This window comes from Corvus moneduloides, chromosome 1, assembly GCF_009650955.1.
Source record: "Corvus moneduloides isolate bCorMon1 chromosome 1, bCorMon1.pri, whole genome shotgun sequence".
NCBI lineage: Eukaryota > Metazoa > Chordata > Aves > Passeriformes > Corvidae > Corvus > Corvus moneduloides.
The window spans coordinates 151,271,425-151,294,671 of NC_045476.1; the positions used below are offsets into that span (position 1 = coordinate 151,271,425).

Consider the following 23,247-nt stretch of genomic DNA (forward strand, 5'->3'; position numbering starts at 1 on the left):
ACACATGGGAAAATGAGACGTAGGGGGGTGCACATGTGAGCTGGCAGCATTCAGTACATTTGTCTTACTGAACTCTTTGCCTGACCACAGCAACTAGTCCTACCTTTTTATGAAGCTTGTTCCTAGCTATTCTTTCTCATCTAAATATCCTGCCCCAGTGTATTTAATCCTGTGGATGTGTAATCTGCTATCAGATTTAAACTGGACTAGCTAGTTAGCAGGAGGAGACACACATACATGGATAGGAGGGTCAGTGTTCAGGCATGGGCATTAGATGGACCGAGGGGCCACGGTGATTTGTGAATGAGGGTGTTCTGGTGAGTCCAAGGAGTGAGGGTGTGTGAGTGATTACCTGGGCATTCCAGTCCTGTTCAGCTGGAGAGGGGGAGCAGGACTTCACTCTCTACTTACGTGTTGTGGCGAGGGTGGATGGTGACCTTCTGGAAGTGCCTCCAACAAAGGGAGTCACTCGGCAGGCCACTTCTCACGCACTCACACACACACTGGATAGCTTATAATCCACAAAGAGGCCGACGACAAGGAGCAGGGGAGGGGCATCGTGTGGGGTTCCACAAGGCAGTTTACTGCCACACAGGCGAAGCGATCCAGGGATGTAGATAAAGGAACAACGAAGGGTCCAAGATTTAAATATGGGACCGGATAGGGGCGGAGAAAACACCAGGGACCAATGGTCGGGGAATGCAGGGGTGGAGCATAGGCGGGGTTAAGGTAGGGGAGCCAGTAAGGGAGTAGCGAGGGAGGAGCAAGGGAGCAAAAGCCAATGGGAGAACCGGGAAGGGAGAACTTTCCACAGGGAAGACCTATAGGGTAAAAAGGGGGCAGGAAGGCCAACGGGCCAACCAGGAAAACAGAACCGGTGTATATCAACGTAATTGGTATAGTTAACAGAAAGCCTCTTAGAAGAGACCCTTTTCTTTCACCCTAACCTAGTAAAGCCCTAGGGCTCATCCTTCCGGGGGGCTGTTGTGGTTCCTTCATTGACAGGCTCACCGGCCTCCACAATTATGTGTCATTTCTGGTAGAGTTCTGTGTGCCATGGTAGTCTGAATGGCTGGCTCTGTTAGTGTCCTGTGTGTGTGCCACGCTTGTCCAGGACACATGGGAGCATAAGAATCCTGCTGGGTCCAGAGAGGATGGATGGTGTGTGGATGGATTTCAGCAGCCAGAAGCAGCAAACCCCACGCACCAGAGATGTCTGGATTCAACACCTCTCATAAGATCCCTAGGCTTTTTTTTTTTTTTTTTTTTTTATATCCACTTTACAGATGGCTCATGGGAATAGTAAAATAATTGAACTTGAAAGAAATAAGGTGAATTTTAGTATATGCAAAATATTGTCAAAGTATGAAAGAAAATGCTGAGAGAACTGTACTTCTCTGCACTGCTATAGTAGGCTTATAGACATTTTTAACATTTTAAATTTAAATTTAAAAATAAATTTTAAAATAATTGCATAAAAGTGAAATGCAATTTACATAATTATACTGAAAGTAGTTTATCATCCAATTAATGTCATCTTCTGACCAATGGAGCAGGAGGAATCTGTGCTGGTTTGCCTGCTAGCCTGCCTTCTGAACATACTCCACCATACCAGCTGCATTACAACTTGTCTGTAATGATGCTATTTACCAGGGGAACTGTATCTCATCACAATGGTATTTAACACCCTACTCTGGATTTTATCTTACTTTGCACTTATTTGAAAAACTAGTTCAAACTCTCATTTACTTGTTTTTCATTTTTAGGTCTATTTTGTAATAGCAGCTGTTATCTATCACTGGTGATTCCTCATTCTAGCTGTAAGATGTGGGAAGTGTTTTTAATATGGAATAACTGCCTGTCTTTGGGCAGTTACTTAGTTGTCATCACATACACACAAAGCAAAAACAAGCAAGCAAAAACCTACTTGACGAAAAAATAATTTGTCTAGTAAGGTTTTACTTTGGAGTTTTTCTGAATGTTTTTGTTTAACATTTTCAATAATGAAACTGTGCAGTTAGATAGGAGAACTGGGTCATCGTGGCATTATGGAAACGTGTCAGCCACAGGACTGAAGTTTAATAAAGATCTTTAGATATAAGACTATGTCTAATAATGAATTCAACATTTCACTTAGCTCATAAGGCGGCATATATCCATGTATGTCCATGATACGAGCACGCACAACTGTCCCCTGAAGACAGTTGGAAAGAAGGATTTAATGGCAGAAAAATACTGTCAACAGCACAACTGGATCCCATGGAAAATATTCTCAATCACCTGTTCTTTGCACTCTTCATTCTAAGTGCTTTGAAATATCTTCCCATGTAAACATTTGAATTCTAGAATAGTAATCAAATCCTTTATTTTTCAGTTTCTCTTAACACCAACTAACTTGCTTGGAAGCACTTATTTTCCATATCTATTTTCTAGCAAAAAGGCCAATATGACAGCTGGGTATTTGCTTAAACAACCTTAGAGCAGCCTGACTGATTACAGCAAACTGGCAGGTGCTTGCCGTGGTTTTGCTTGTAATACAGTTTTCTCAGGCAGAAAGATGTCTCCTGTGGAACCTGCATAGCAAGACAGATGTCTCCAATTATCATTTTGATGGTGTTAAGGTATCACATCCCCTTGCCTGCCTAAAACCAAGGGCATTAAGTTCAGTTTTTAATGCCAGATGCCTGGTGTGCTCATGTTTTGTGTTGGACAGGGAGGAGTTTGTGCAATGGCTTTTTCAATGACGGCTGTGTCCCCAGGCTGCAGTGTAATTAAATAGTCACAGAAAAAAAGTTATTAAAATGTAGAATGGGCTTTTCAACTTCGGTTTTGTGCACATTGAACTTAGATTGATGTAGCCAATACAGGCAAACAATATAAATGGGCACTGATTAAACGTTCCTAAGTATTCCTAAACCTTCCACGTAACCAGCATCAGGGTGAGAGGATGTAGTGTTAACCTGTGCCAGGAGAGGTTTACATTGGACATTAGGTGGAATTGCTCAACAGAAGGGGTGATTAGACATTGGAATGGACTGCCCAGGGAGGAGGTGGAATCACCGCCTCTGGAGATGCTTAAGGAAAGACTGAATATGGCACTCAGTGCCATGGTCTGGTTGACAAGTTGGTGTTGGGTCCTAAGTTGGACTCGATAACCTCTGAGGGCTTTTCCAACCGAATTGATTATGTGATTCTGTGTGCTGAAGTGTGATTAAACTACTGTCTCTGCGACAGCAACTGTGATTTTATCAATACAGTGAACTAGTAAAAAAAGAAAACTCTGCATTTCTGACCTCAGCAAACGGCAGGAACCAGCACAGCACCGCAAAACAAGGGGCAGTGAACCAGCCCTGAGGCTGCCCGTATGCTGGGATGGACGGGCAGGTGGGACCCTCCGGGGGCGGGGCAGCTCCCCGGCCACGCACCGTGACCCCGGCCGGTCCCGGCTCTGCGGGGCAGGCCCCGGCGCTGCCTGGCCGGTTCCGGCTCTCCGGAGGAGGCCCCGCGGCCCCGGCGCTGCCCGGCCGGTTCCGGCTCTCCGGAGGAGGCCCCGCGGCCCCGGCGCTGCCCGGCCGGTTCCGGCTCTCCGGAGGAGGCCCCGCGGCCCCGGCGCTGCCCGGCCGGTTCCGGCTCTCCGGAGGAGGCCCCGCGGCCCCGGCGCTGCCCGGCCGGTTCCGGCTCTCCGGGAGAGGCCCCGCCCGGGCCTGGCGCAGCTTCCGGGGCAGCCGCGGCCGTTCCGGGCGGCGGCGCGGGCGCCATGGGGGTGACGAGACAGAAACACGCCAAGAAGATAATGGGCTTCTACAAGCACAACTTCCAGTTCCGCGAGCCCTTCCAGGTGCTGCTGGACGGCACCTTCTGCCAGGCCGCGCTCCGCAACAAGATCCAGATCCGGGAGCAGCTGCCCGGGTACCTGGACGGCGCCGCGCAGCTCTGCACCACGCGGTACGGCGGGGAGCGCGCTCCGGCCTCCCGGGGCCCTGGGGAGGAGGTGGCGCTGGGGGCTGAGGGTGACTTGCAAGAGGTTGGGAGCATTCCTCAGACCCTGCTGCCTTTCCGAAGGTGGCATGAGGGGCCAGCGGTAAGCCCGCTGTGTGAGGGAGGGCCGGGTGGGTCTCTTCCCAGGCCCTTCCCACCCGCCGCGTCTGATTGGTGAAGTAACAGCAGGGGCAAGCTGAGATCTCCTGGGCCTGGCGAGTTCCTGCCTTGCTGGAGCTGCAGCCTACCAGTGCCAGGTTGTTTCCAAAGTAGCTGTTGACAAGAGAGGACAACAATGTGCTAGACAAAGACATGGAAGTAAAGCATGTACACTACATACTGAAGTTGCATCCAAGTTGCCTTTGTTATTACTTATGTTTATTGTATGTATTAAAATACAAAAACCCAGTTACATTGTATATCTGCAATAACACAGAATAGCCAACTGCCCACTAGGGAGGCAATTAGTGAAAATACCAGGAAGATGTATACCTTCGGCTTGAAAAACACACTGAGCCTTCTTGCACAGCATATGGAACTGGCCTGCACTTCCAAACAGTATGAAGTATTGAGTCATGTCCTTAGCTGTGAAGTGTTTGGGAATTGTTTTGATCCAAACTGTATTCCTGTCATGTAGAAATGTCACTTCTTGCTGCTTCTTTAAGCAATATCTGTTGGTCATTTTGACCAGGTTCCACGTAGGCCAGCTGAATGGACTCATTTTCTCTGCTGTCAGAACACTGAGTTGCTGAGACAGCACCTCAATGTTATGAAAAGAACCTTGCCGGGGAAATGAGCTGACTCGCTGTGACCCCCAGGTGGGGTCTCACTAGAGTGGAGTCATGGGGAGAATCCCCTTCCTCACCTTGCTGCCTACACTGCTTTTGATGAAGCCCAGGACACAGCCTTGGACACAGCCCAGGCTTTCACACTGCCAGCTCATGTTGAGTGTCTTGTCCACCAACACCTTCCAGGTCACTCATCAGGGCTGCTCTCAATCCATTCTCTTCCCAGCCTGTATTTGTGCTTGGGTTGCCCTGACCCATATACAGGACCTTGCACTTGGCATTGTTGAACTTCATAAGGATTACACAAGCCCATCTCAAGCCTGCCCAGGCCCCTCTGGATGGCATCCTTTCCCTCCAGAGAGTTAACTGCACCACACAGCTCGGTGTCAATGGCAAACTTGCTGAGGGTGCACTGGATCCCACTGTCCATGTCACTGACAAAGATATTAAACAGGTCCCAATACCAACCCTTGGGGAATGACACTTGTCACTGGTCTCCACTTGGACATTGAGCTGTTTACTGGAACTCTTCAAGTGCAACCCTCCAGTGAATCCCATATCCACCAAGTAATCTATCTGTTAAATCCATGCCTCCAGGTTAAAGACAAGGATGTTGTGTGGAGCAGTGTGAAAAGCTTTGCATAAGTCCAGTTGGGTGACATCTGTTGCCCTTCCTTATCCATCAGCACTGTAACTCTGTCATAGAAGGCCACCATATTTTTCATCATTTCCCCTTAGTGAAGCCATGTTGGCTGTCACCAGTCAGCTCCGTGTTTTCCACATGATTTATGTACTTTCCAGGAGGATCTGCTCCATAATCTTGCCAGACACAGAGGTGAGACTGACTGGCCTATTGTTCCCCAGATCTTTTATTTCCATTTTTTAAAATAAATTAAATTTTAAAGTTTTATAATAAGTTAATTTTAAAATAAATTAAATTTAAAAAATAATTTTATTTGTTAAGTAGTGGTTCATATGCTAGGTAGTATCCAAACTTAAATTTAAGGACTCAGCATTGTCACTGATGTGAATCATTTTTAAATCATTTAATATATCTTAATGTTATTACTGGTTAATCTTGTTTACAGCCAAGGAAACCTTGCTGATGTCTTCAGATGGGCTATTGCTTTTTTCTCGTTGCCATTTACAAATCATAGAGCCTGAACAACTGGGTGTTGCTCATTCCTAAGTAACTCACATCAGCCTTTTGCTGTTGTAAAAAGTATGAGGTTTTTTTGTTTAAAAATCATTGTCTCTTTTGGTTTTCAGATGTGTTATAAAAGAACTTGAATCACTGGGGAAAGCACTGTATGGAGCAAAATTAATTGCCCAGAGATTTGAAGTTCGAAGCTGTTCTCACCATAAGAATCCTGTGAGTGGTTCAACCTGTTTACTTTCCATGATTGATGATGGCAACCCTCATCACTTCTTTATTGCTACACAGGTAAAAGCTCATGGGAAATATAAGTCCATTTCTTTTGAAGTGATGCTTTGATACCTAAGGATAAAGAAGCCTACAATAACCTCGATTATGAGGTTTTTAAATAGTTTGTGGGAATTAATCATGTAAAGCCTTACTTGCTCTTTAATGTATTTCCTGATTATGAATCAGGTAATCTTTTCTCTTACTTGAACAACTAGATTTTTTTTACTTTGTAATGATATTGAGTAGTTGAGCTGAAAGTGTACAAAACATCATGACTACCTATTGACATGTAAAAAACAACTCGTGAATGCTAATTTGTATATTGCTTGTGTGTGCATCCCCTTCCCTGAACTGCTTTGCACAGTAGTCTGAAAAATGAAATTGTTAACATCCATATAACTTCAATTTTAAAAAATCTTGAAGTAAAGAATAAATAACTATACAAATAAGAAAGGCAGTTTTTTCTTGGGTTTGTTATTGGGACTGCATGTATAAATGATACACAATATATATAAAATGGTTTGTAGTAGAATTCTTCGTATTTATGTAAGACACAGGAGTTTGAAAATTATTACAGAAGAAATTATGTTACTTCTTGTGTTATGGTGGTCTGCATACAAGTGAATTGGGACTTTTTCCTCAAAAAATGTATGTATGCATATACGTGCAGGAAAAAAAAATGTTGATAAATTTTGCATCAGAAATACAGCTAGTCAGGAGAGAAGTTGAAATTTAGAGTGCTCTGAAAGATATACCAATGTATATCTGCTAGATTAAGTTTCTTATCTTTTTTATAATGTAATTTATCTTCATAGTTTTGTATTAAAAGTAGGTACATTTGAATTGCAAATACCATTTAATCCAAAAATATTGACTAAAGTATTTAATTTTGCAGGACCAGGACTTATCAAACAAAGTGAAAAGGAAGCCTGGCATTCCTCTCCTCTTTATTATTCAGAACACTATGGTGCTAGACAAACCTTCTCCTAAATCTTTGGCATTTGTTCAAAAGTTGCAGACAAATCAGCTTGTTCCAGAGTACCAAAAACAAAGTATTGTGGAGCTTAAAGAAAAAGAAGGACTAGTAAAGCAAGAAGGTGAAAAGAGAAGAAAACGCAAAAGGGCAGGCGGCCCCAATCCTCTCAGCTGTCTGAAGAAGAAAAAGAAGAAAACACAGGAGGGTCAGGAGCCTTCTGCTGAAAAGAAGAAAAGAAGAAAAAGAAAACGAAATAGAGTTAAAGCAGAAGCCATGCAGTCAGTGCAGAAGAATGAAGGAGAATAAACCCATCTTTGTAAACACCACAGAGCTTGAACATTGTTAGAACTTTGGAAAAAAAATATTAATATGCAGTCATATGAAATTGAGTTGTTAATATTAAAATTTATTTTTATGAGATGGTTCTGCTTATTACTGTATCACAACATTTGTAGGTTATTGTCCTAATAATTTATTGTTATTTAGTATTGGGTTTGTGACAAAATACTTAGGAACCCTCATATTTTGTTACTCTCTCCAGCATCTTGGTTTGTGTCAAAATTCACATGATATGTAGCAATTTTTTAGAAATGCTTCTTGGCTTACATGTGGATGTTGGTGGGATATTAGACTTCTTTCTAAATCGAGGTTGTTAATAAAACTAGTTTTTACAACTGGCTTGTTGGAGATCATGAAACTTACCTAAAATAACACAATATCTTATTTATCTCTATTGTTTGAATACAAAAGTTAACTCTTGCAAAGAGACCGCAAGCCCTCGAAAGCCCTGTCCAGCCTAAATTTCTCTGTAAGTGCCATATGAACCAATGTCTCTTGGTGTTGATCTTTATTTATTAAGAAAATCCTGGAGGGTGTGCAATGTGTTGATATTCCTGGCACTGTAAGGGCATCTTTAGTCTTGCCTATTTTATCTGTAGTTTGTTCTTAATTTTTAATAGGAAAAATGCAACTTAAAAATGCTAAATCAAAGCACTGGTAATGCCATCACAGTATAGCAGAGCCATGCAGGAGTCCTGGAAAACAAGCAGCTGAAGGTGATGGGACTCAGGCCCTGCTGCCTGTTCTGCTGTTTTGTAAGGTTATGAACAGAACAGAACTGGGTTGGGGGAGAGTTGTGGTTTAACCCCATATGGCAGCTCAACCCCATGCAGCCGTTCAGTCAACTTCCCCTGTGTTGGGATGGAGAGAATCAGAAGGGTGAAGCGAGAGAACTTCTGGCCTAAGATAAAGACAGTTTAATAGGGGAAGTAAAAAGCATGCAAAGCACACAAAACACACGCAAAGCAAAACAAGGAATTCACAACTTCCCATGGACAGGCGGGTGTTCAGCCATCCCCAGGAAAGCAGAGCTCCATCAAGTGTAATGGTGACTTGGGAAGACAAATGCCACCACTCTGAACATCTTCCCACTGTCTTTCCCAGCTTTATATGCTGAGTGTTATGCCATATGGTATGGAATATCCCTAGGGTCAGTTGGGATCAGCTGCCCTGGCTGTGTCCCCTTCCAACTCCTTGTTGTCTCCCCTGCCTACTTGCTGGTAGGGTGAGAAGCAAAAATGCCTTGACCCTTTATAAGCACTGCTCAGCAATAACAAAAACATCCCGACACTTAAGCACAAATCCAAAAACATAGATACTGTGAAGAAAACTATTCCAGCCTAAAGCAGCACCAGGAGAGAGTTTCCAAAACTGTTTCAAGTACCTGATTTTCTATAGTAACTCTTGCTTCCTATGCCTCCTTAAATGTTTTGTGGCATTAGAGTAGGAAGTGAGTGACTGAGATGACAATAGAGGTATGTGACATAGCACATGCTGTGGCATCAGTGTACTCTCACACTGTTCCAGTCATTTCTCGCCAGATTTTTAACTTTTCTCGATGCATTTCTTCTTAACTGAGATGTTCTTAAAAGGAAAGCTTTCTGTTTCTTGACCTACATGGGTTTAAGCTGTGTGTTCTAAACAATTCTTCAGCCTGTGTATCATGCATTTGCAAAGTAGTTCTTGTGCACTGTCTGAACAGCTTCTTGAACGTCTGGAGCACACACCTATAATGTATGATGCTTTCTGTTGGCTTTTCAAATTATATGGACAGTTGTTTCACAGAGTTTGAGAAACCAGCTCAAGTGATGGGAGTTGGCCAGTCTTAGCAGACTGTGTGGGGTCATGTCTTCAGAACGTTCCCTCTGGCCAGCACAGGGAGGTGTGTGGTGTGCTCTGTGCTTCCAGCATGGGACACTGCTGCTGTAGCCCCAGCACAGGCCTTCCTCGCAACACAGCTGCTAGAAGCAGACTGTGGCTGTATTGTTCCGTATGAGAGACCATATACATCTTTGGTACGGACTGTGAGAGACAGAAGCAGGGAAGAAGGGTGCTGTAGTCAAGATGAAAGCTTTAATTGACACTTAAAACAGTCACGCTCATCGTGGTATTGTTCCTACATGGATTGCTGAAGTGCGTCCTGAGGAGAAATTCAGTAACTCCTAGAAATACCTTAATGCAGCATATTTGTTTGATGTATATCCCCTTTCTCAAGCTGTCACAGTCCCTATACACTCATTTATTTGGGCACAGTCCCATATTAATGTAGTTTTGCTTCCCATTCCTCCATAAATATTGCTTATATTTTTTCCCACTCCCAAAACCCACCCACAGACATCACTGCTGTAAGTAAATCTTAGAGCAGACAGCAGAGTTGGTTCACCATCAAAATCTCATTCTGAGTCAAAAGTATATTAAAACCCAGAAACTTTACTAAAAATATTGTTTTTAAAAATAGAGCAGAAAATACTCTAATTATTTACAGTAGTCCCTTTCGTTGTCATTAAAACACAAAGCTTAAAAACGCCTTTTTTAAAAAACTGTAAACAGACAAAAACATAATTTCTGTAAAAAAAAGAGTAACAGTCCCCTGATGACTCCCACCTTAAGGAATTTAAAACAATATTTATCTATGTTTCCTTAGAATTTGAACACTAAGGACTCACGGTGCTGCCATTGGGAAGAACTGGAATACGAAGGGGAGTGAGCTCTTAAGAGAAAAACTGGAAAATTTATCTGCCGCATACCTGCAACTCTCCTCCAGCGTGGTAAGTAATTTGTCTGTCAGCTGTGGGGGAGAGCTCCCACCCAGGCAACAAGCAGAGGCAACCAGACCATGTGTTTTACCGCTCTGAAATTTGAAAGAGAAGCCCAGCCTAGTTTCCAAGTGAAGCAAGGCCTGCAGGCCGCAGCTGACTGGCTGTATTTATACCATTAAATCAGTAATCCCGGGAGCAGCCGGCAGCACCGAGCCCAGCTGGCAGGGCTGGCTCTGCCCGGGCTGGGCTCTCGCAGCTCACACCGCTGCGGCTCCCGGAGAGCGGGCCCTGCGGGTGCTCTGGGGCTGCGCTGCCTTTGCCTGCTGCGTTTGGTGAGGTTTAGCTGGCCCAGGCTATAAACCATGACAGGTCCCTCTAGGAATTCAGTGGTGTGAATCTCTAGGAGCATTCCTGGGCCTGTCAGAAACACCACTGTGGGAGTACCCATGGAGCTAACTTTGCTGCCATAGGTGTTCACTCCATGTACTGCCTTCTTCATCAATCAAAGGTCTGGAGTTGTGGCCACAACTCTGCTATAGACAGGGTTCCCAATATAACTTCTCTTATGAAGTTCAGGATTGTTTTGCTCTAGGGTGCTAGAGGGACTGGTTTCAGTTTTGAAACTACAGAAGCCAGAGGTAAATTAAAAGGAGCTTGACCAAAAACTTCTTTGGGGCTATTGATTTCGTCTTTTCTCAGACAGCATAAACATTTACCCCAAATCCTAGGCAGTAGCTCACGAAATCTTTTTCTTAAAAGAAGGGAAATAACCGGTGTTGTACAATACAGTGTATGCTACATGTGCAGAGTAATAGAAGAAGAAAACAATAATACATCAGCCACAGTCTGCAGGGCATTAATGCTGAATTTAGGACGGAATCTCATCTACCAGCAGCAGAAGATATTTACCTAGACTGCCTGCCAATTCAATTGGCTGGATTTATATGTTAGTGTGATCCAGTACTACACAATAAATCACTCCCTGAGCATCTGTTAATGACACTAAATAGATGAGTTAATTAGAAGCTTCTGGAACCTGGGATGTTGAATCATTAAAGTAAATATGAATATGGTATGACTTGAGGAATACATACATTCTGGTGGTGAAAGGAAAATAGGATGTCCAGATCAGTCCTGCTCATTTGTTTTCAGCTACACTGATACAGTGTGAATGACTTCACCATCAGCTTTATAGTGTTCCTGGAGTTTTTTGAACATGTTCTGTCAGATACAAGATGAAGAAGGTCGGAACAATACCATTATTTATACTCACTGCATCTTTCATATAGAAGTTTCACAAACAGCTACTGTATATTTCATACCTCTGTGTGGGCGTAATATCTCACACAGGGAGCAGCCAGAGATACGGGAATGAACAAATAAGAGCCCCAGCAGGTGTTATCATTTACAATTTAAGGGAGAAAAATTGCAGTATTCCGAGAGAGAATGACAGAAAGCAAAAGTTTTCGTACCCAGAGAGTCAGGAGTGAGAGAGAGATGGCACCTTGTGATTTAGGAATGGCCTAACTAATGCTGGGAAAGGAGCTTGTGATGTATTTCTGGTAATTATTATGTCTGTGCACTCCAAGCCCCAGATTTGTCTCAGAGAGCTCAGCTGTCTGAGCATGGAGGCAGTCATTTTGTAAAAGTTGCTACAGCTTGTTATAGAAGAGACAGGCTGGGCTCCCTTGGGGGGACTTTGTTTTCTGATTTCTTCTCCTGCGGTTGAAGGGAGCACATGCAGCTGTGCTTTGTGTATGGATACAGGAAAACAATGAAGCTGTTAACAAGGGTCCAATTAAAAACAACCCAGAGCTGAGAGCTGGGTGGAAGAAAAAAGACAATATATTAGTCACTGAGATTTAAAGAAACCAAGGAAAAGAGAAAAATATACATGAGGGTTTCAGGGTGTTAACTGGAGAAAAGAATTGGTCAGCAGTGAAAGATGAACCAGAAATGGCTCAGCAGAGTAGGGAACAGAATAATAAACTATAAACAAGTTTTATAAAAAATCCTTCTAATTACATTTAGAAAACCTCATTACCCTTTGTGGCTCAGTTTCTGCCTTTTCAAAACAGTGAGCTGGACTGACTAAACCACTCACAGATCCTGTGCTGATAGCCCAAGAAGTCCTGCAGAATGTCGGTCTCATGACACCAAACACTTGGTATCTTTATGGTTTTTCAATATCATACACTTTGCAGAACTGCAGGTTTGCAGCCAAATCATTCTGCTGTAGATCTTGCCTGACCTTGCGTGTGGCTCACTGCCCAGCATGCAGATATTACATCCAGGAGCACCCCTACTCATGCCATTACTGATAGGGTTAATTGCTCCTGAGGGTACTCACAGCAATACTCTGGGATAGCCAGCCAGAAGTTCTGGCATGGTATGGGTTCTTTTTAAAGTCTAATCTCCTTCCAAGAACTCAGTAGGGGACCTCAAAGTTTCTTGTCGCAGTCTTGACTTCTCGTTGATCCAGAATGATCATGTAGCCATGTTAATTCCTCTGGGGCCAAAGAAACTACTGATTTGACTCTTCAGGGCAGATACTCTTTTAGACCGTCTTGGAGAAACACTGAAGAAATTTTTCACTTTGTGAATTGGCACCCACTTCGATAGGCAGGTTTTCAGAACAAATGCAGGGAACACTATTCTAGAATTTCTGGCTCCCCCTTTCTACCCTGACCTCTCTTTCAGCTCCCAAGAATACAAGCAGGGCTGTTCTGGGATGGTCCAAAAATCTGTCTCAGCCAGCATCACGCCTCCAATAGTGGCTGAATGTTGTTCCTCAGGAGTAGAATGAAAATTGACAAAACATCTTTTTGGTGCTTCCCCAAATGACTTTCCAACTTTTTGACAATTTATTAGGGAGTTCCTGACCCAAGAAAAATATTTTGGTTTTAACAGCAGACAATGAATTTCTGTTTCACTGATTCGTTCAATCTCTCCTTGGAACCATGTAAACTTTAAACCTCTGATTTTCTGTGGCAAGGAGTTGCACAACTTGAACACATCTTATGAAAAATAATGTGTCAGTTTTGAATCTACTGCCTACCAGCTGGCTCTTATAATGGGTGAAAGTTTAAGCAGTCATTCTGATGCCTGAGATGGCCATCTAAAAACAGAGACTAGACAAGAATAAGGGAATAGAAGTAGGTATTTATTTGAAGGGCATTCAAGATACACCCTGGGGAGTTAAAAGGCTACACCCAAGATGAACCCTGGGTGACGAGTTCTTCACACTTTTGTAAGTTTGGTCCGTTTGCATATCAGGATCAATTCTCCAATTGCAACCCCAGTTAATGATGCAACTACCCCAAGTTTGCCCTCCTCTTCAGAGGCCTTAGTTTACATATTTTGGGGCCTGGGACAATGTAGGTGTCCTTGGAGAGCAAACCTAGAGTGGCTTATTATGTCTAACTGGCATAATAGAACAGTAGCTAACAGGCCACAAGAAACTTCAGAGTTACTAGGCAGTACAGGATTTGAAAAATATAGAAGTTAAAACCTAAAGCATCAATTCCTTAGTCACTCTTCCCATGCCACTTGTGATTGAAGAGACATCCGTGATATTTCCCCTCACTCATCTATTTTCCAAGCTGAAGTGTCACAAACAGCAGCACCTAACAGGAAAGCAAATTTCTGCTTAGTCAGGCACACTTGAGAAAACCAGAGTCTCTGCTTTCTGATGGATGTTCTTCAAGGAAGAGTGTGGACAGGAAGAGTCTTGTGAGAAAAGGTGCAGGACAGGAACTCTGCATTCAGCTCTTTGTTTGCCACGGACTCCATGGGTGCCTGAGCTGAATGCCATTGCCCTTGAACATGTCTGGGCTTCTTGCCCATGGAATGACAGTGTATGTGCTTCCCTGGGCTCCCAAGCCCTCCAGAGATTGGCATCACTAGCATTCACAACTCAGCTGGCTGCTGTGCTGATACTATTGTAAAAGGCCAGTCTTTGCCCAATACACAATAAATCTTAATATAACTGAGCTGCACACTAGGCTTAGGATTGTATCCCTGTACCCTAAAATTAAGATGTAAATGATAACTTGAATAAGGTAGAATCATAGAACAGCCCAGGTTGGAAAAGACCTTGAAAGATCATTTGGTCCAACCATTCACAGGACAAGAAGCCTAAAGGAGATTATCTAGCACCCTGTTCAATGATGTCTGAAAAACCTCCAGTAATGGGGACTCTATCCCATCCCTGGGTGTGGTGATCTGTTTACCCACTGCTTTTCTGATCCTATATTGTTCCAACCCCCCCCCCCCCCCTCCCCCCCCGCTTTCCCTTGCTCCTAGCCCTGGCCACTCCCTCGGGTTCTCCCTAGTGGTTCCTGTACCCCAACTCCACCCATGCACCGCCCCTGCAAAGTGACAAAACCCCCCTGTCCCCAGATCACGGGGTCTCTCTGCTTCTGGAGATCACTGGGACAAGATTTAAGATTAAAGATCCTCTTAAACCCTTATGGAGAGACCCTTCTCGCCTCCTTCGCCGTCACTGTGTTGTAGAGCTGATAGCTGGCCGGAGCAAGAGTGTGGAGCCGTCCGGAAAGGACTACGGGATGTCAGAATGGCTGTCCTGCCCTAAGCAGCTCCACTGAGCCCTCAGGGAACGCTGCAGCTTGCTAAACTAAACCTAGCACTACAACACCAGGGGAGATTGTTCCACTGAATGATTGCTCCTTGTGTAAAAAATGTCTTTTTTATATTGATATGAAACCTCTGCTAGTGCCGCTTGTTTCTGTTGCCCTTTGTATTCTCCATTAAACTCTTGGTGAAGAGGGAGTGTCCTCTTGTAACCACCATTTAAACACTGGAATACAGTGATGAGCTCTCCCTGAGCCTTCTCCACGGAAAAAAGACCTAACTCCTTCAGTCTTCCCTCACAGAACAGGTTCTGCAGCTCTCTGATAATCTTCATGGCCCCTCTTTGGACCCTCCTCAGTCTGTTTACATCTTTCTTGAATTGTGGGGGCCAGAACGAGACACACTACTCCAGGTGCAGCCTGACAAGCACTGAGTGGGATGGTGAAGTCCCTACCACTGCAAGTTAAGCCCCTGCAGATGCAGCCCAGGATCCAGTTTACCTTTGTGGCTGCAGCCACACGCTGCTGACTCGTGGTCAGCTTGTTATCCACCTGGACCCCAGGTCCCTTTCAGTGATGCTGCTCCCCAAGCACAGATCCTGGCCTGTTCTGGGCTCTTTGGTTATGTTTGGTTGTGTCCCAGGTGCAGGACCTTGCATTTGTTAAACTTCATCCAGTTCTTTCTCACCTGCTCTCCCAGCCTGCCCATGTCTCTGTGAGATGTCTCTCCCTTCTGACGTGTCCCCCTCACCATCTACTTTGGTGTCATCAGTAAACTTGTTGAGGCTGCTTTCAGTCCCAGCATTCAGATCTTTTATGAAGATGTTCAGCATCATGGGGCCCAGTGTTGATTCCTGGGGGATCCACCCCTGGTATCCATGACTTTTCAAATATTATAGACAGTGGCCTTGCACTGAGAAACAGCTAATTTTCCTGGCCTGTTTAGCAATGGTCCTGTGTCTTACCTGTGATTCTGCTTATTGGTCATGTGTCTGAAGAGCCATTTCTTGTTGTTCTTGACATCTCTGGCTAATTTCAGGTCTAGCCAATCCTTAGCTTTCTTGACTGCCTCTCTGCATGCCCTGCCATGGTTCTCTTAGTCCTCACAGGCTACATGGCTGCATGTCCATAGCTAGAATCTCCCCCCAAGTCCTGTGTTTGTATTTTTATCCCACTTGAAGGCCTTGCCTCTCAGTATCCATAATGACTTCTCAGAATATGAGTTGTCTCCTTATGTTAGAATGTTTTTTATTAATTAAATTGGATATTAAAAAAAAAAAAAAAGGAGTTCTGCATCATCACTAGAATGCCCACAGAACTGCAGTGTTTCTTTTTGTCTTGTGTAGAAAAGAAGTCAGATTTATTGTTGCCCTGAACACAAACACCACCACTTGTGTCAAGGTTGAGTGTGAGATAAATTTGCACAAAGATTGGTGCTATCAGAACCCAGGCAGACCTGCCAAGTTTCTGAGAAGAAGATAGTAAAATTAAAATGGGGATATGGCATTCAAACAAATCACTGCATTATGCCAAACAGTGGAATTTTCTTTCATCTATCTGGCCTTTTGTGATTTCTGGGGGACTTGCTTTCGTCTGTATTTACTCCTTAATGATAGTGAGAACTAGAACATTGTTATTACATATGCTTGACAATATCAAAATGGTAGGCAATTAGCTTCAGTTATGTAAAATATCTGAGGGGCATTTAATTTATTAGATTTTTACTTGGTCTCTGTGTGTAATGGACCCAGAAAAGATAAGAAATAAGGTTGTAAAATTAATCTGAAAAAAATCTTGTTTCCTCCCCCCACTCCTTCAATCATTGAGATTTTTTATTATTATTTTTTGGAGTTGTTGTTGCTGTTTTTGTTATTTATAACTTATTTAATTATGTGCTTTAGAATAATTTTTGGTGGGCACTTGCCAGTTTACTAATATTCATTGCCCACTACCTGATGGTGTCACAAACATACCATCTGTTCACTTGTGCCTTTCAGAACTCTCTGAAATAGCTAGCTGACTCAAGCTGCAGGTGGTAGGATTGCTCAAAATACATAATTACCAAACTTCTAAGTAACAATACTTTTCTTTCATGTATACTTTTATAAAATCACATTTGATTAAGGCTTTCTCAACTACCCTCCAGTTATATACAAACTTAACCTCCACCACAAATATATCTGATAGCATTATGCTGAAGAAAAAGGCTAATGCCCCACTTTCACATTTTTTTCTGAAGGATTTCTCAGCATGGCTTTTTTTCCATGATTGGGCCAAAACTGTATATCCCAGTCCCTGGACACATTTCTCTTGACATCGTGCTCACCAACTAGTGATAAGCACCACTTTTTTGGTATATTTGAGTGTGTCCCATCTTGGCTCTTCCATCTAACAGATTGTGGATGGGAGACTGGATCTCAAAGCCGGGAGCACTTGTGCAGGACCGTGCTTGTGGCTCGGCTGTTTTGTGGCTGCAGTGCCCTTCCCTTTGGTTACTAATGAATTAACCCCTGTTAGAACATTTTCAAAACAGAAATCTCAGCAGGTTACAATAATAATAATAATGTAATTCTATCAAAAGGGAAAATAAAGCAGTATTTTTGATAGTGGATATCTCTACAGGCTTTTACTTGAATTCTCTGAAACAGCCAGTGTTATTTCTGTGACCAAAGATTAATTTCTGTGCCATTATCAAATGTAACCCTTGAGGAATTAATTGCATTTGTATCTCATATTGAAGTCCTATTTATATGATCAAGCAATCTGGAACAGATAAGCCCCTTCTTGGGAAACCTCTGCTGCTCAACAATATTTGCCTTTGCCTCAGACAGGTTATGCCCCCTGGGACCGCAGGAGCTCACTAAAGCACCATTTGTAATGCAGCGTGACAAATCCCGGAGCCACGGCGATAATCTCTGCAAACTCTGTACAAACAGTCCCTGTGCCTCAGCAAAAGTGATTAATGGGCTCTGCGGAATCAGCATACGGCCCTCTGCATTAATTACTTCGGAGGGACGCTAAGTGGAAAGCCGCAGGATGTGGGGGAGGCCGCGGGCCGGGCGGGCCCCGCTGTGCTGGGGAAGGGGAGCGGGGCAGCCCGGGCTCCCCGGGCCCAGGGGCGGCTCAGGGCAGTGTGGGGTCCCGGGGCGGCTCAGGGCAGTGTGGGGTCCCGGGGCAGCCGGGACGGCTTGGCCTGGGTGGGCTCGGGACGGGCACTGAGCCGCAGCGCTGCTCCGCAGACGCCTCTTGTGCCCTGCTCACGCCGGGCGCTGTGGAGGAGAGAGAACCCCGCCGAGCCCGGCCTTGGAGTGGGGCCAGGGAGAGCACCTGGGGGGCCGGAGGGGACGTGGTCCTTCAGGAGAGACCCCGGTTTGCAATATTCCCTCTCTCTCTGCCATAACTGCCGTGATTTAAAATGCACAGGCCCTTTGTAAATTACTGCAGCTCTGCTGCAATGACTGAAACGGGGCCAGTTTATCTCCAGGGAAGATCTAAGCCTAAACGTTTTACAGAGAAAGAAAGAAGATGAGGAGAGAAGCATGTATTTATCATTCCAGTGTGTTCTCTGGGCCTCAACCAAGCCGAAAACTTCTACATCTTGTCTCAAGTCCTTCTAATCCCGGCTAGAGGATTCTGGTTAGAGACCCCCATGGAAAAGTCTTAATGAATTTACCATGCATTTTTTCAAATTCATTAAAAACATGTCAAATCCAGTAAAGCACACTAACCTGCCTGTATATTTTCCCCTTCTCTTACAGAAGTCTATGACAGGAATACCATGGCCTACCCAGCCCTCTTGAGTTACTCAGTGGTGGCACAGCCCCGGCCGCTCTGCCAAGTGTGATGAGTTTGTGCCCAGCTGGCTGAACCCCCAGTCCTTTAGCTGCAACAATGATTTCAGCTGGAGGAAGTCATTTGGTTATTCTGACTGTCTGATGTGATCCAGAGACCATAGAGGGCTTCACTGCACTCGGACAGGAACGATATTGATAGTACTACATCACGTGTGGAGCCACACTCTCTCGTGTAATAGCCTGTGCTGATGGACATCAGGAGGGGAACCTTTTGCTACCCTATGTTATACACAAGAAAACAAAAGCAGAAATATCTTTTCCACTTTGCATGTGAAGCATGAGAATTACAGCATTTTAGTTTCCTTGTCTTGTGCTGATCATAATATCCTAATCCATTCTTAAAGAGTGTGTTCATCTGACATTCACCCTCCTAACTGAAGCAATACACCAAAATGAATAAACATAGGAAAAGATACCTACTGAGACACTTAGCACACTAGCATGCTAAAGTAACAGAGGTTTGAAACATAGGTAAATGAATAGGAACAATTTTACATTTTTTCAAAGAACCCACCACTCATCAGGTGTAATTTGGCATTACACCCGATTTCTGACGGAACTCATCTGAGTGAGAGCTAGAAACTCAAAAGCTTACAAATCAGATGTAAAAATAGTACTAAAAATCCTGCAAAGCTGTCTGCCAGGATATTCAAGCATCTTAAAAAATGTGGCTCTCAAAAATTTACCAGTGAAGCCTGAACTAAATCTCCACAAGTAAAAGTTCACTGTTTTCCTTGCACTACTCTGTAATGAGAAGAAAATGCATGAAATATTTGGAAAATAGCATGGCATCTAGTTTTACAGAGTATAGCCTCCTGAAATTGCTGGGATAAAAACAGGGCAGCAAGAAAGTCACAGACACAGCAAGGAGGCTTAGGTCTCTCTTCTGAGAAATAAGACAGCTTGAGTTTTAAAGGGACTTTAAATAAAACAAGCAATAAAATAAAGTCATTATTTCAAATTGTTTTGAAGTTTTGCCACTTATTTGGCTAATCAGTGGGCACAGAGAGCAGGGACAGCAGGGAGGGTGATCTGTGTAGAGGCACTTAATCCAGAAGGTCTGGAGGGAGGATGTGCTGTGACATCCATATGAGTGGCTTTCTATGTGCCATAAACAATTAGATGGACATTCAGTACTGGAATAGCAAATTCAGAGTCATGGATATAATCAAAGGAAACGTGTCTCTAATCACAGGTGACTTTTCCACTTCCAAAGCCACACAGCTGGAATCATTACTACAGGACATGTCTAGCTCTGTGCTGGAATAGCCTTTCCACAAGGCAGATGGGTCCTGAGAGCAGTACCTGGCAATTTGCTGATGGGAAGAAATTGGGCAGATAGCCTGAGGGCACCAGGTCCACTTAGTAACCTTTATTATGCAACTTATGGAAGAAGTCTTTTTTCATCTTTGGGAAGTTTGTAGCTGTTGTGGTATTTGGAGAGAGCAGTTAACCCGAAACCACTGGCAGCAGCTCAGCATGAAGAGGCCATGTTAAAGAGGGACCTCTCAGAACTCTTTAAATCGGATTTCCTCAAAGTGAAACAGGATGGGACTGCAATGTTTTCTTGGCATGGCCCTGAAACCAAAATGATTCCTCACTGACTAAATAGTTTCATGAGCTGGTTAGACTACAGCCTGAAGCCAGAGATGGAAAGGAAGCTCCCTTTTCCTTGAATTCTGCTCCTTTTTCTCACGAAAGCTGGAAACAGGACTAACACAAAGTAGTTCCTTTCACTGCCAACATCAAACTCCAGTTTGATTACTCAGTGCATCAATTTACTGATTCTGTGATTTGAACCCATTGGTTTATTGATTTAGTCTTAATAGGTACACTAATGCAATCACGAGATTGTTCCACTTTAATTAACTTTGCAAAATTGTAGCAGATTTACCCTTGCTGCCTTAAAAACGAACCCTTGCTTATTCTTTTCAATAAAACGCACTTCAATAAAATCCACCACACCTGTTTGTTCTGTCAGACGGCTCCAGGCAACTAGCAATATGACAAGAGGACACAGGCTGCATCAGAGGAGGTTTAGGTTGGACATTAGGAAGAAGTTCTTCACAGAAAGGGTGAGGGGGCATTGGACTGGGCTGCCTAGGGAGGTGGTGGAGTCACCATCCCTGGAGGTGTTTAAGAAAAGACTGGATGTGGCACTCAGTGCCATGGTCTAGTTGACAAGATGATGTTTGGTCATAGGTTGAACTTGATGAGGTCTCAAAGGTCTTTCCCAACCTAGTTGAATCTGTGATTCTGTGATTCTGTCAATCAGAAATGCACATTTAGAATAAAGTATTTCCAGGCCACTGGACTCTTCCTTCAGACTAGGATGAATCCATCTTCTAATACACAGAAAGTGGGAAAGGCACAGAAGGCAGCATGGAAAACAAAGCTGAACAGAGGAAAATGAGCTTTTTTTCCTCATACCATTTATTTTTCCGGTAACATACTATTCAATCTCATAATTATTTCTAACTTAATGACTGACAGGTAGAAAAGGTTCAGAAATATGACTTAGGCATGGACAAAATAACTCTTCTCACTGGTAGATGAATTTCAAGGTGTTAGTATATGCAGTAGGGTGACTTTAAATAATGGCCATAGGTTTTATTTGTACAGTACCTCACAGTCTGCTTTGCCCTCTGTCAGGTTTGATAAGGAAATAGTCCATTTAGTGTATTGAGATTTCAGCTGCAAGCCTCTGCAGAGAGTAATCATACATTTTTAGGGCATTTTCCATCCTGGCTATCTGGTGCTATTCTTGAGCTTTGCAATTTGTTGCCCATGTTTTTTGCAGCGTGATCATACCTTTTTTCTTTCTCAGCCCTCTTTCTGTTCACTGTTGCTCACAGAATTCTCCAAGACTGGTGCCCAGGTACAAAGTAAGGCTGCACAGTCCAGACCTGTGGACTTCGTGTCTTAGACAGGAAGCTCCTACACGTACTGTGTGCACTCTCAGAAAAACTCTAGTTTTCTCTTTCAGTTTCCCAGGGCCTACAGGTATAATATTTACATCTGGTATTCTTTTTTATCTGAACCAGAGCCAAAACAACTAACCACAGGGTGAATATGTAGATGAAAAGCCCTATGAGTTGGTTCTCCAGTGTGATTTTCTGAATCAAAAAATGCATAGGAAGAAGCGGGATAAAGGGTGTATTATTGGCCTAGAAAAAGTAGGATGTCTCTAAATGAAAAGATGGGTAGAAAAGAACCAGAAATTAATGGAATGTTGATGCATCTCAATTTCAGTCTGCAAAGCTACAAGCAAGAAGATGAACTGCATCTCAATGACCTGTAAAATAAACCGGGGTATTGACTACTCTGAGCTTGAAGCTGATCTAATGAAATCATACCAAGAGATGTGAACAAACAGCTGGAAGAGGAAAACAAATGGTGAAAAGACCCTGGGATAAATTGCTCACCAAAGTAACAGCAACTGCAGAAATATGTCAAATTTGTTCAAGTTTCAAGAAGAATAAACAACTGCTGACCATTCTGTGCAGTGAAAAAGCCAAAAACAATCAAAGGTTATTAGCCAAGAAACATCCACAGCATCAACAAAGCAGATCCTCTCTTCTCAGCAGCTCTCACTGGGACTTTTGCCACTTCTGGGAGCTTGCAGCAGGGAGGAAAACCGGTGACTGGAGGTTTTGCTGATCTGCACGTTCATGCAGAAGGGAACCTCTACTGATGGCAAGGCTGCTCCAAGCAAGACCCTGCTGGTCCTGTTGTCGCAGCTGGGATGCACTGGGGAGCTTCTGAGACCTGCCCTGGGACTCTGCTGGTTCAGCAGATGATGGGGAAGTGCCATGGTTTAACCTCAGCTGGTAACTCAGCCCCACACAGACACTCAGTCACCACCCCCCCACGCCCCCCCCCCCGGTGGGATGGTGGCAAGAATATGAAGTGTTAAGAGAGAAGTCTTGTGTGGATTGAGATAAAAGAGAGTTTAATAGGTAAAGCAAAAGCCATGCACACAAGCAAAGCAAAACAAGGAGTTGATTCACCACTTCCCATGGGCAGGTGGGTGTTCAGACTTTCCCAGGAAAGCAGGGCTCCATCACACGTAGCAGTGACTTGACAAATGCCACCACTCTGAATGTTCCCTCCTTCCTTCTTTTCCCCCCAGCTTTATACACTGACGATGACAGCATATGTTATGGAATATCCCTTTGGTCAGTTGGGGTCAGCTGTCTCAGCTTTGTCCCCTTCCAACTTCCTGTGCACCCCCAGCCTCTTTGCTGAGTTTTGTCTTCCTGTCTTTGATGTGTTACTGTAATGTTGTCAATAATTTAGCTAATTTTTGATGCAAAATGCACCCCCACTAATGGAAATATTTCATTTATCATCATTATCATGCTTCTTTCAGTTTTCAAACTTATGCTGCTGAGAGAGCTCCAAGGTAATCCTGTGTATCTTGAGAGTGGGACAGAGAAAACAGAAAGGCCACAGGAAGGTGCTTGGTCACCCACTCGTCCCTCCACAAATCCATGCTTTTCCTGATAAAGTGCTTTACAAAGTAATACTGAAGA

General features: G+C 43.8%; 1 protein-coding gene across 1 annotated transcript; it reads left to right on the forward strand.

Annotated features, from left to right (window-relative positions):
• Nucleotides 1-3,712: 3,712 nt before the first annotated feature.
• UTP23 (UTP23 small subunit processome component) lies at nt 3,713-7,846 on the forward strand. The gene is made up of 3 exons (XM_032131923.1): nt 3,713-3,945; nt 6,036-6,210; nt 7,088-7,846. The coding sequence occupies exons 1-3, from the start codon at nt 3,758-3,760 to the stop codon at nt 7,472-7,474; spliced, it is 750 nt and encodes a 249-aa protein (XP_031987814.1). The 5' UTR covers nt 3,713-3,757; the 3' UTR covers nt 7,475-7,846.
• The last annotated feature ends 15,401 nt before the right edge of the window (nt 7,847-23,247 follow it).

What these genes read in the sequence shown, in the direction of transcription:
- UTP23 (XM_032131923.1), top strand. Translation starts at nt 3,758, where the DNA reads ATGGGGGTGACGAGACAGAAACACGCCAAGAAGATAATGGGCTTCTAC. An exon ending in GCGCAGCTCTGCACCACGCG is followed by an intron (nt 3,946 to 6,035) that starts GTACGGCGGGGA and finishes TTTGGTTTTCAG; the next exon opens with ATGTGTTATAAAAGAACTTG. An exon ending in ACTTCTTTATTGCTACACAG is followed by an intron (nt 6,211 to 7,087) that starts GTAAAAGCTCAT and finishes TTAATTTTGCAG; the next exon opens with GACCAGGACTTATCAAACAA.